The 13,690-nt window shown below is 33.0% G+C and overlaps 1 protein-coding gene across 2 annotated transcripts; it reads left to right on the forward strand.

Moving 5' to 3' along the window:
- The first annotated feature begins 266 nt into the window (after window positions 1-266).
- Window positions 267-2,614, forward strand: LOC142531432 (protein JOKA2-like). 2 transcript variants are annotated; one of them, XM_075637545.1, is made up of 3 exons: window positions 267-472; window positions 948-2,249; window positions 2,374-2,614. In XM_075637545.1, exons 1-2 carry the CDS (start codon window positions 443-445, stop codon window positions 1,773-1,775), a joined length of 858 nt encoding a protein of 285 aa, XP_075493660.1. In that variant the 5' UTR covers window positions 267-442; the 3' UTR covers window positions 1,776-2,249; window positions 2,374-2,614. The 2 variants fall into 2 exon arrangements, with proteins under 2 accessions (XP_075493660.1, XP_075493661.1); XM_075637546.1 differs by lacking the exon at window positions 267-472 and having other exon boundaries at window positions 501-2,058; window positions 2,137-2,249.
- The last annotated feature ends 11,076 nt before the right edge of the window (window positions 2,615-13,690 follow it).

Genomic DNA, 13,690 nt, shown 5'->3' on the forward strand with positions numbered 1-13,690 from the left:
AATAAATTGAAAAATAGAAGAATAAAAAAATGACATCAGTGAGAATTGAACTTATAACTTAAATCACAAGAAACAATAACTCTATCCGCTGAAATACATATAACTTACATTAAACTTTTAACATTTTATTAATATATATAATTATTAAAACAGAACATGACATCAAAGTTAGTTACTTTAAATATTTCAAATTTAATAAAATAGTATAGAAGCATAGATATCACGGAGTTGGAAAATAACCAGAAATACAGAAAATAGAGAAATAAAGTCACACTCCGAGCTCTGACCTTAAGGTTGCACGAGACTGCATGAAATCTTTATTTCAGATTTCCTTTGCGTAATCTAAAGAAAATATACTTCTCCCATTTCTTCTCCGAATTTCTGGTTATTATATAATATTTTCAATCGTGAAGAACGGCTTTGATTCGTGAGTCCAGAAGTCATGGAAGAAGCGTATATAATAGTGATCAAGGTTGGATTATTTTTGTTTTTTTCTTTAATTTTCGATTACTTGATGGTTGTTGTTGCTGTTTATATGGTGAGGAGTTGATGTTACGGGTGAGAAGGCTACACGGCTGTCTGTTGTTTTTGTGTTTTTATGGGTTTTTTCCGACTGTTTTTGTTGAAATTTGTAGCTAATGCGGATGAATGTTCTTTGATGGCAAAGATCTTAAGATTAGGCTTTTGTTTCAAAATCCTGAGAACAAATGAACGAGTTTACGAATGAATTATCTTTTGTGTTTGTGTGTAATTTAATGTTATGTTCATATGTTTATGCAATTAATCATCGAACTATTGGGCTCACTATTTAGCCATTATTAGCCATATATCATTTGAGTTTTGCCTCCTTGCTTGTATATCTTTCTTTGATTACTGATCAAGAATCAGTAATATTTTCTGAATTTCTTAATTCAAGTATGTTGTACACGATATTTCTATTTCTACAGGTCAAATATGGGGATGTGCTCAGGCGTTTCAGTTCTTGGATTTCTGATTCTGAGTTGGGTGTCAATGTGGATGAATTGAAGGAGAAGATCCTTTCCCTTTTCAAGTTACCTCAAAATAGTGCTTTAACGTTAACTTATATTGACGAAGACGACGATGAGGTGATGCTAGTTGATGATGATGATCTCCGTGATATTGTGAGGCAGAGGCTGGACCTTTTGCGAATTACTGTCAAGCTGACTGCTGAAAAGAATGCCACAAAGTATTATTCAAGTGGAAGTTCTACTCCCTTGAAATCACCTCCGGTGCAGAAACCGTTTCAATGTACTAAAACTGCTCTGGAGCCTCTATGTGAGACTCTTGTGAAGCTTTCGACTAATTTGGCATCTAAGGTGTCGACCTCCACACCCGATATTAAGAGTCTCGTTAACTACTTCTCAGAAGTGAGCTCGTCCTACTTGGCATATATTTCAGAGTTCCAACCTAGAATGCAGACTCCCACTGATAACTTTGTAATGAAAGACTCGGAAACATCCAAGGCTGATGCTGCCCAATCAATGGTTCGATCAAATGTTGGATTTGAAGGGTTCATTAAGCAAAATGAGAGCATGGAAAAACTTGAACTGCTGGCAACCGTGATTGACAATTCTGTGAAACTTGGTGATAAAAGTGTAGTAAGCATAAAGACTTCTTCTGCAACTGGACCTGGTTTAAATGATGTGGGACTTGACTCAAAAACTATCAATGCTGGTCAGGTCCCGCTGCAAAATCTAGGGTGGTTGGTAAGAAAGAAAAATTCGAGCAGATCAGTGAATGTTTTTGAAGGATAAGTCTTCCCTGAGATCGTCTCACCGTCTGTCTGTTGTAAACAAAGATTGGTTTTCTGGGATAAGTGATGTTTCCAGTAATGTTCCGGTAAAAAATGCAACCAGTCCTAAACCTGAATTAGACCTCGTCAATCCTAGTTCAAAGAAAAATGCCTCAGCTTCTCCATCGCGTCCTGCTCGTAGTGCTGTTAAACTTAGTCGAAAGGACGATCTCTCCAAAAGCTGTCGTCAGGATTATTTCTGCGATGGCTGTGCCTATGTTTGGCCCTAGGTTCAGGTCAAAAGTGTGAGTATGATGAGTATAGTACATCCACTTGTTTGAGTTAAATTTGTGAAACTAATGAGTTCACTTCTCCCCCTGCAGAAAGGAGGATTATGATCTGTGCATCCTCTGTTTTTCCATGAAGGAAAATGATAGTGACTATATCCGAATGGATCGCCCCGAGGACGTTCACCACCAAGTGCTTCACTGATTCTGTATGCATATATATTACCATTCCATTGTTCAAATTTCATCTGTCATTGGAACTAATTTTCTTCTGAAATGTCTCGCTTGTTCTTAACAATATAATATATTTATATATACCCGTTTCTTTTGCAGAAATGTCTTGGATCATCCGAAAGAGAACTTCATGTGAATCTTCAAAGTCATCAAGCTCCAAGAGTGCACAGAAATTTCTCAGCTGTTTAGAGATCATCATTGCCTTGAAAAAGAATGAATTATGGTTTGATGGTGATTTCATCTGTTAGGTTGTTTGATTCTATAAACGTTTTAGTTGTTACAGTCTTTCCATCATTATTTAGTCTTGTGGCATATTAAAACGTTCTTAAGCTTAGATACAATGAACATCTCATGTACTTTCTTTTCCACTCTAGCATTTTTCCAACGTGTTTATGACCTCGTTCACACGTACCTTAGAAAACTTCCTAAGAATTTTAAAGAAAATTAAATAAAATTAAAAAAAAAATTTAATTTAAACACATAATAACAAAATCTCCCTCATACATATGATTTAAGACATATAACATATAAAAATTTAAGCAATATTTATTAAAAAAAATTAAAATTTTCAAACCCAACCTAACTCGATCATTTTTTTCGGGTCATCTATCGGGTCCAATCCGATCTGATCCGAACCTGATAACCCAAACCTGATTTTTTTCGGATTGAACTGTGTCGGATTGGCAAATCGTGTCTGATTTTGACAGTCCTATCTGTAAACTAAGAGCACAAGTTAGGAAGACAAGAACTGAATTATCTCCGGTTCAAGAAAACCCGGGAAAAATAATATATTTTTTAAAAAACTAATCAAAGTGTGGTTATTGACATTAATAATACATTTTTTTTTCAAAAAAAATTTATTTTTGATAACATTATGATAATAATAAATAATACAATTATTTGTTGACATCACATATATCTAAGAGCACACTAAGTAATACATTTGTGGGCATTAGTTCATATCATCAATCAAATATTTTATTTTTCAAATATCTTACATTTCATAATCAAATAAACCATCAACCAAATATGTATTTATGTCTCGCGGTCATGTGATTAATCTTCATTTATTTTTTCATTTAAATAAAATAGTTTATTTATTTATACTTTTTCATTAATATTTTTTTATTTAATATTGAATTTATGTATATATTTTGACAATTACCTAATATAATTAATTTAATATCAATATTTTATTTTTAAAAACATGATACAACATAGATTTTGCACCATATATATATATATATTAAATATAATTTTGCACCATTTAAAGTAAACCAACCAATCTATTAATTGAAAATCCAAATAAACATATGCAAAACATAAAATCATAAATCGTAAACCAAAACCTAAAACTAGCATTTTTCAAAATAAAATATAAATCCTTAAATCTTCCAAAACCACTCAAAAGTATAAAGTCATAAAATCTTTAAAGTAATCTATATGCGGAAAACTAACAAAGGTCATCGGGTAATGTGCACCATTAGTAAAACTAGTTCAACCATCAAGCCTTCCAACACCATCAAAATCATGTTCACCAACATCGATCACACTTAGTGAGTCTAATGATTCGGCAAAACCTTAACCATGATAGCAAGTAATACATATACATTCACATGCAATAAAGAAAATACTTTTAATAAAAATAGCTTTTCATGAATATGCATAAACTTTAAACATTTTTCCTTTCATCATATCATTTTCTTTCATCATAACATATACATATCTTTTAAGGTGAATTCCGTTCATTAATTGTGACCATCCTTTAATCATTCGGTCGATTGATCAATCTCAGCTGTAACCATGGTGCCAGGCGGCGAGGGTTACATTAACCACTTTTCCATTATTTGCCTTGACCTATAGTCGGCGGGGACATTAGCGACGCTTTCACCCGTCAACTGAGCCTTGACCTTATATATCATCATATCCTTTCGAGGGAAATTCGATCGTCGGGCTCCCTCTGGGGCCTCTCCCACAAACGGGCTCCCTCTGGGCCTTGTCTCTCACGAATCCCCATTTCCTTACCGTCACAATTAAATAACTTCTTTCAAAACATTTTTCCTCGTTTCCATCACTTAAGAAAAGTACGTGCAATAATATTTTTTTCTTTTTAAACCAAACATGCAACGCGTCTTTTAGTATTATCGCTTTTCATCATAAAATCCCATAAACTTTCAAAATAAACATTTTATCATTCATTACAGCATTCAGGGTACTGCCAGGACGTCTAACATATTTTGGGTGTAAAATGACCATTTTGCCCCTGAAACCCTAACTTCCCAATTTACCCTTGGACCATAAAACGATGACCCGAATCAATTCAAACTTAACATATCACCTTAAAATACACCAATAAACATTTCTTAGACGTAAACTTAAGCTCCTCGACTAATTTCTCAATTCGTTTTAAAACATAAACGTACATCTTGATTTTAACTTAAATTAACTCGAAACTTAACCAAAGTTGAACCATAGCTTATTAACACCTAACCAAACCCTATGCAACCCAAATCAAGCCAATTAAAACCATTAAACAAGCCTTGAAGGCTACTGAATTTTCTACACCTAGTTTCGAAACCCTAGCCTCACAACCTTGCACCCTTTGGCCCTAGCCCTCAACCAGCAAGACCAGCCCCTATGAATCCTTCCTAGGACCATAACCAAAACCATACCAAGATACTGGAACATCCCTACAGCAACTAGGACTTGCAAATCAATAAATTGTGCCCTTGAAGCTTGCGCACCAAGGGAACTCGCCTACAACCTTTCCCTCTTTGAACCAGCCCTTCCCTAATTCATCTAGGACCATTTGGGTAGTTGTAGACCGATTAACTAAGTCGGCACGTTTCAATCAGTATAATCAGGAATATAGTTTGGATTGCATGAAAAGGCTATACATTCAAGAGATTCTTAAATATCATGGTGTGGTAACAAGTATAGTCAATGAAAGAGACTCACGCTTTACCTCAATGTTCTGGAGAATTTTTTAGAAAGCGTTTGGAACGACATTGAGTATGAGTACTTCCTATCATCCAGAGACCTATGGTCACTCTAAGAGGACTACTCAGACACTCAATGACATGTTACGTGCTTGTGCTATGGATTTTGGACCAGCATTATATGATCATCTACCGCTTGTGGAGTTTGCATATAACAATAGCTACAACAACAACATTGGTATAATCCGTTCTAAGCATTGTGTGGTAGATATCATCATACTCCATTGTTTTGGGACGAAGTTGGAGAACGACAAGTGCAAGTACTTGAATTAGTGCAACAAACGATTGACAAAGTGGAACTGATCAAGAAGAGAATTAAAATTGCACAAGATCGTCAATCTAGTTACACGAATACAAGCGTAGACCCATACAGTTGCAGCCATGGGAAAAGTTTTCCTTAAAATTACACAATTTCGTAGAGTGAAGAGATTTGGACTCAAGGCGACGTGGGAGTTAGAGAGTCGTATGCGTTCAGAGTATCTGCATTTGTTTTGAGTGATATTTTATTCAGTTGTATTTGTACTTCAGTTCTAATTTCGAAGACGAAATACTTGTAAGGAGATGAGGATGTAATGACCTGAATCCTTATTCTTAATGAATTACTAATTCAGATATTATTAAAGAGTTGTTAATTAAGCATTATTAAAGAATTGATAATTCGAGATCAGCCTGTTGGGATCTACCGAATTTAAAATGGAACAGTCAATCTACTTCTAATTATATTATCCATTGAAATCCAACTAGACGAATGATATTATAACACGTATCAGATAAGATTAATTTTGGATTTTCTGAACTAGTCCCGATGCAACCTATAAATGGAAGCTGATTTCATTTGTTTCATACACCGCTTTCCTTCAGCTATTCTCTCTCGAATTCTAGCCATATAACTTAGGTTTTCTAGCCAGTTTCTAGGGCAGTTTATTATCAAGAAGCTTTGGAGCTAATGTCACTCGAGCAGGGGTTGGTGAACCGGGACATGAAGATCGAGACATCATCAGCGGGCTGACGACGGATGCAAGTATAATCCTAAAGCCTTAAATAGTTATTTTGGAATCATCAGGAAGAAATTTGAAGCATGTTTGATAATTCAGGATCTGACTTGATAATGATTTCATTATGTTGGTATTGTTTAGGTTCGGATGACTAAACTTTCTGTCAGATTGTTTTAATGAGGTACGTGATGTACTTACTGAGATCCAAGCATAGTATACACGCTTATATGCTACATATTTATTTGTTACATTATATATGTTTTACTGCTTTTGAATACTATACATGACATATCACATTGTACCTGATATCTTTTGAGATATACCTTGTTTGTCGGGGCCGCTCAGCCCTGTTCTGTATTGTGGACGGTTGGGCATCGAGCTACAGTGTCTGCGGGCTCTAATAACCCTGGGAATTGTAAGTCTACGTATTGATGATGGGTGTAGGAGTCAAAACATGCCTAAGGTAGATCAGAGACTATACACTCTGGTGCCTCTAGACTGAGCATGAGATTTTTGACTTGATCCTTGATATCCGAGTATATTACATTTCAAATGCATCGCATCTGTTTGTATACTAGTATATTCTCGTATCGGATGATTGTCGTTCAAATCTTTGTTTTCATCTTGGATACCCCATTCAACGGGATATGTCATAGGTTGGCCGGTTCGGACGGTCAGAACAGTGGTTAGAGCAGTTGGGTTTTTGGTGGTGATCTAGTGAATGTTTTATTTGGGTTCTCGTTTTCTCGTGCATGATTATGTTTTCGATATAGTTGCATTAACGTTTAAGACTGAGATTATTGTTCCGTTTTCGTTTGAGTTGTAAGATCATTAATTTATTTGATTTTCACTGTTTAGTTGTTATCAAGTTTCTTATTAGTCAGATTAGCAGTGGTTCGGATAAAGATGCTACAGTAACTAAGATAATAAAAAGGAATATATGTAGTATAAAACCTAAACCGACCAGATAAAAGCATCATATTCATGTAAGACCAAAGCAACATCTGAAAAAGGGAACATCTTTTGCCAAAGCATCATTTATAAATAGTGATTCATGATTCAATATTTCTGCAGGGCAAGAAACCATTCGGTGAAGCCAATCACAAACCCTAGAAAAAGGAAAGAGAAGAAAAGAAAATAGAAAAATGCTAAGAAGCTATGAGTGTCATAGTAGCAGAAGCAGCAGCTACTATGCTGAGAACTCTTCATCTTCCTTGGAATATTATACAGGGTACGCTCCAAGAATGCAAAGATTTCCTCGCTTAGATGACGAGCACGCTGGAAATTTTGCCAGAGAGCTAGGAGTGCCTACCATGATTTCGAGTTTTTCTCACTTCCCAAATGTCTCAGATGTATTTAACAAAGACCCATTTTTTGCAGAAACTTTTGAGGATCATTCCAAAAAAAATTTCCATGTGAATCTTGAAAGGCAACAAGCTCCAAGAGTGCAGAAGAAATTTCTCTTTCTTGATCAACAAAGGTGTGCTGGGATTGGTGGGGATAGAAAAGACGATCATGAAGAAAAAAACATCGACATGGAAGCAGATAGGTACATCAAACAGAGACACAAGAATTTTGGAATGCGACAATGAGATAAAACCGTGTTAAAAAAACGTTGAATCATGCACGACAAACGTATTGAACTGCATATCCAAAAAATGTAATCTTTTGTTTGTATACTTCTATAGATACTAAGGTTTATAGCGAATAATATGCATCACTTGCATGTCTTTTGTGTGTCTACAAACGTTTGCTCACTGTCAAATCTGTCGATGTATAAATGGAAAAAAGAAGAGGCTTCTGATTTAATTTATGCCATTTTTTTCTTTGGATTTAATTTCGCTCCCACCAATCGGCCATACAATAGGGAAAGCAAGTAGCATCTAGAGTACAATGAAGCCCAACTCACTCGAACAGAACAAACTACAGACGCGACATGCACAAAAGTTCTTTAACTACAAGATATATTCAAATGACTAATGGCCTGGTCATACAAACAGAATCACTTATTTTCGATGCATATCTAGTTCTAGTCTGTAACTACAAGATATTCGGTTAAAAAAAACACACACTAAGATATTCTAACTAACCTAAATGCCTTTAAAAGTTCTAATGATTCTAGAAAATGGCTTCTACAAAATAACAAATTATTTCAACATCAACCCTCGGTAGATCTATATATTTGTGGAGAGGTATTTTGTTCGATCGAATATTACTTAGATTTTGGTAATATCTTGTTTCGAGAGCTCTTATCCTAGTCTCATGTCATGTTCTTTGGTCTTTACTTATAAGAGAAACCAACAATGTTGGTTGTGTATATTTGTGATTTTTGTGATTTTGGTAATTTATATTATTAAAATTCAGTATTAATCTTATATCATGTAATTGTTCATAGTTTTAGTTTTTTGTTTTCCAAGGAGAATACTGATGTGGTACAACATAAACCAACCATGTAGGCGCCACAACGGAAGAATCAAATTGTCAAAAAAAATTATAAAGATGGTAGACTAAAAATGAAATTTATGATAAGCCTTTCTAACAAACTAATGATTTGATTTATTGGGTTTTCATTAGGTTAACTAAAGGATAATTTGGCAAAACAACTCTTTTGCAAGCAATTAGGAGGATTTGGAAATGGCTAAAACCTAATGTACTAATTAAACCTTGTTTAAAGAAAGTAAAAGTGATGTGATTATATCACCGTAGCAATAATCATTTTCGACCTCTCGATCGCTAGACCACAACATAGGTTCTTTAGTGTTTTTTGTTTTTTTGTTTTGAAAATAGGTTCTTAAGTTTTTGGATGGAGAGGAATGTGAGAATTTTCAGCTTTTGGATATCCAAAATAAGATATATTATGTTTTGAAGAATGGGATATGATTCCTCCCAATAAATGTGGTCTAATCTTCTTTCTTTTTTTGTCTTTTTGGAATCAGTAAATAAAGAATTTATTCACCAAAAGAATAAATTACATTATAGTACAATAGCATGGTTTGTAAAAAAGAATGACATGAGAATTGGATAAGCATTCCCATCTCATTATCTATTATAATCATGAAATAGTCATTCTCATCATTTTGGATTGAAATAGTCATTTTCATTGTTTACTATTATATTTTATATATAAAATATTTCCCTTATCTAATTTAACTAATTTAAATATATATCTTAATAATAACAATAATAAAAAATAAAATCTTAATAATAAAAATAATAAAAAATAAAATTATAAGTAATAATAAATAATAATTATATTATTATTATAAAAACAAAAGTACTTGAAATAATAAATTTAATATAATCATAAAAATAATAATATTATCAAGCTAAAAGATAATTACAATTATTAAATATGATGTTTTGATAATGATGTTATATCAATAATTAAAATAATAAGTTAGTAATCATGGTAATAACAATAAGTTAGTAATCATGGTAATAACAATAATAATAGATTCTTTAACATTAAATGTTAAAACACATGGTTATAATTATACTCCTGAAACAGAAGTAATATGTATCTGTTATCGTATTTATTATAAACCATTATTTACTCTTAATCCTATGTGTAAAAGAATAGATAAAAAATTAAATGAAACTATTCTCATAGAAACTAATTTTAATAGATCTAATATTACAACTCGTAGATCTATAAAATGAGAAGAAATTGAATTTTCAGAAAACTGGATAATTGAACAAGCTGTTCCTAAAAATCCTATAATAAATAGAGATTTACAACAAGTTATACAAAATAATGAAGGATCTGTTCAAATACAGTTTAATAATGAACAAAGAAGATTATTACCCTCTTTTGTTTATGCTAGATCAAGATCTAGCCATTCTTTTATTTCGCCTTTAGATTACATGGTAGATATTCCTAAAACTTCTAGAGCTTCTACTTCTCATATAAGAGAAGATGTAGAATCTTCTGTACAAAAATATTGTTCATAAAAGTAACTTTCAAAAAGTTAAAGAAACTGATACAGTTTCAGAAATAAAATTTAGTATTTAATGGATAGTAAACCAAAAATTGATTTTACTAAAGGATCTCTTGCTAGAGCAAATATCAATGCAGAATGTTATTTACCCAAATGAGAATCTTTCAGAAATTGGTACTTTAAAAGTTTCTCTGAAGAAGAATTTGAATATATTGTTTCAGAATTTTACAATTATTGTGAAAATCAAAATAAATTAATACATTTTGTTCTTTGATTTTTTAAAACATTTATTATTGATTATATTTCTATTCTTGAGAGAAATTATAAACTTTCTTCTGGACAGATTCAAAAATCTGTTTATCCTCCTCAACAATATTTTATTATAGAAAAGAATAATAAAATTTTAAATTTTACCGCTTTTTCAAAATTATTTGAAAATGATATGTTACAAATAACTGTTAAACATATAAATCAGATAATTGAAAAACAGAATTATACAAATTTGTATCTTACGATCATCGGAGAAGAAATAGTTTTTCTTAAAGATAGAATTGATAAAATTGTTTTAGCTATTAATCAAATTAAACCTGATGTTCATATACAAGCTAAAGTAGATAATAATATTGTTTCTATTGCTACTTCTTCTATTCAATCCCCTCCAGATATAAAAGATTTTAAATTTAAGTCTTCTATTTCTGATATAGAAAAATTATTAGAAAAAAATTTTAAAATCTTAATTTAAATACTCTTAATGAAGAGTTTAAAAATATTGATAATCATTCTGATGAAGAAATTAATAAAATTAAATAGGCAGATAAACCTACTCAAAATAAATATTATTATGATAGACCTACTCCTATGGATGTTCTTATTGAAGAACAAGAATATATCTTTTCCAATAGTTATAATGGAAAAAGTATTTATAAATGGAATATTGATGGTTTTAGTGATAAGCAAATTTATAATACTGCTCACAGAATGCTTATGTATAGTACTGTGTGTAAAATTTCAGGCAATAATGATAAAAATATTGCTAGAATGATTATAGCAGGATTTACTAGCCAACTTAAAGATTGGTGGGATAATTATTTAAATCAATCTCATAAAGATGATATTCTAAATTCAATAAAAATTGAGAATAATATTCAATCAAAATGTAGTATATTCTTTAATAATGACAATGATTGAACATTTTACTGGTAGATTCACTGATAATGGTGAACAAATTCGTACTTTATTAAGTAATCTAAAATGTAAAATGTTAAGAAAAGATTATTCCCAAGAATTTTGGTGTATGACAAAAACAAGTATTCAGCTGCAGATCAGATATGCAGCAGTCCAACCGCTCAGAGCTCAAAGCAGTTTCAACCGCTCACTTCAGACCGTTATCAGAACCGGTCATTAAAGAGAACTAGTTATTACTCAAAGACATTCTCTGACCGGCTTAAATACATTCAAGTATTACATTGCTTTGAAGTCAACAAATTCTTACATCAGTTCCAAGATTGATCTACATTTAATTATCTTTCCCAGAAAAAGGAAGACCAAGCATAGACCTAAAGTTCTGTTGCCCAAAACAGTTTCCTTAAAAGGAACTCCTCAAGAAAAGAGATTCAGAACGATGATGTGCAAAAGGAACATTAAATGCGTTTATCAAAGATCATTTAATGCTCAACATATCGATAGCGACACATCTATTCAGAAGGATCAGGTTTACGTTAATTGTCCTTCCCGACCGTTAAGTCATTCGGCTATATCAACAGAGAAGAATGCAAGTCAGAGAAGCAAGCATTACTAATCTCTCTCATAGCTGAAAAAATTTTAGCTTGCATACTTGAATATCTCAGAGTGCTAAAAAAGATTCATACATTCTCTTCGATCTATCAGCACGCCTTGAACAGAAATACATTCGATCATCTCAGGATATTTTTTTTGTGCTACTCAAACAAAATCACTTTTACATATCAGTAACCTGTTGGTTATTTGATTAAGTCGTGGTGTCTGGTGAACTAAGTGTTCTTAATATCCAAAAGTGTAAAATAATCACTAAGAGTTCCAATACAGACAGTGTGATAAGTCCTGGTTGGAGTGGACTGTTGCAAATATTTTGTAAAGTCAAAGTCTTTTAGTGGAATCCTTCCTGAAAGAGGAAGAAGGGGTGACGTAGGAGTATTCAATCTCCGAACATCCATAAAAATTATGTGTCATTTACTTCTCGCAAATTTCATATTTTTCAACCGCATTTTGTTGTCAAGTTTGCTATAGTGTGTGAACTGTCATCCGAGAATTGTGAACCATTTTCCGCACTTATTAGTGGTTCACGTTTTCGACCGTTTGAGAAAGAATTTTTCAACCGCCTGAAAACGGTTGAAAACAAATTTTAAAACAAGAAAATTTGAAAGAGTTCAATAGCCCCCCCTCTAAACTCTTTCCCGATCCCAACAAGTGGTATCAGAGCGGGATTTTTCTCAAACATTGACATCGCTTAAATACTCATGGAATCTTTCAACAAAATTCCCATATTCTCTAAAGAAGATTATGATGATTGGAAAATTCGCATGCAGGCACATCTAGCAGCTTAGGATGACGATATGTGGTTTGTAATTACTGACGGGCCAATGAAAATCATGAAAGTAAACACAGCCGTCGCCACAACCGAAGGTGCTCCTCGAATGATAGAAAAGCACAGATCTGAATGGACGGCTGAGGATAAAAAGAAAGCAAATCTTGATAACGTTGCAAAAGATATCCTCTATAAAACATTAGATAAGAACATGTTCGCCAAAATCAAGACATGCACCACCGCAAAGGAGATATGGGAGAAACTTACTCAACTATGCGAAGGGAATGATCAGACTAAGGAAAACAAGTTGACCGTGGCTATTCAAAAGTTTGATAACGCAAAGAAGAAGCCAGGAGAAACTCTTGCAGAATTTGATGAGCGGTTCAGCAGTATCATCATCGAGCTCATTTCACTTGGAAAAGAATATTCTAACAGAGAAGTTGCTTTGAAGGTTATGCGAGCTCTTCCCAGAGAATGGGATGTGAAGACTATAGCAATGCGAGAATCCAAAGATCTAAACAAACTAGAACTTCATGATCTATTTGCTGATCTCAAAGCATATGAGTTTGAGCTTGGAATACGAACTGAAGAAGAACCATTCACATCTCGAACAAACAAAGGCATTGGCAGCTACCTCAGTGACTCTTCCTGGTCGAAGAGTCCACAAGTAAGAAATCGGCCTGAGCAATTAAGCAATGAAGCCATGTTCCTCTTTGTTAAGAAATTCAGTAAATTTATGCGCAAAAATTAGTCTCAAATGAATAAACCATATTTCAAAAAGGACCATACTGAGGATGGTTAGTCCTGTTTTAACTGTGGGAAGAAGGGACATTTTATTGCAGATTGCAACATGCCAAGGAAGGACGAAAAGAAAAAGGGTGACAGAAGAAGATCTAAAGACAACAAGAAATTCATCAAAAA

This window comes from Primulina tabacum, chromosome 17 (assembly GCF_025594145.1).
Source record: "Primulina tabacum isolate GXHZ01 chromosome 17, ASM2559414v2, whole genome shotgun sequence".
Lineage (NCBI taxonomy): Eukaryota > Viridiplantae > Streptophyta > Magnoliopsida > Lamiales > Gesneriaceae > Primulina > Primulina tabacum.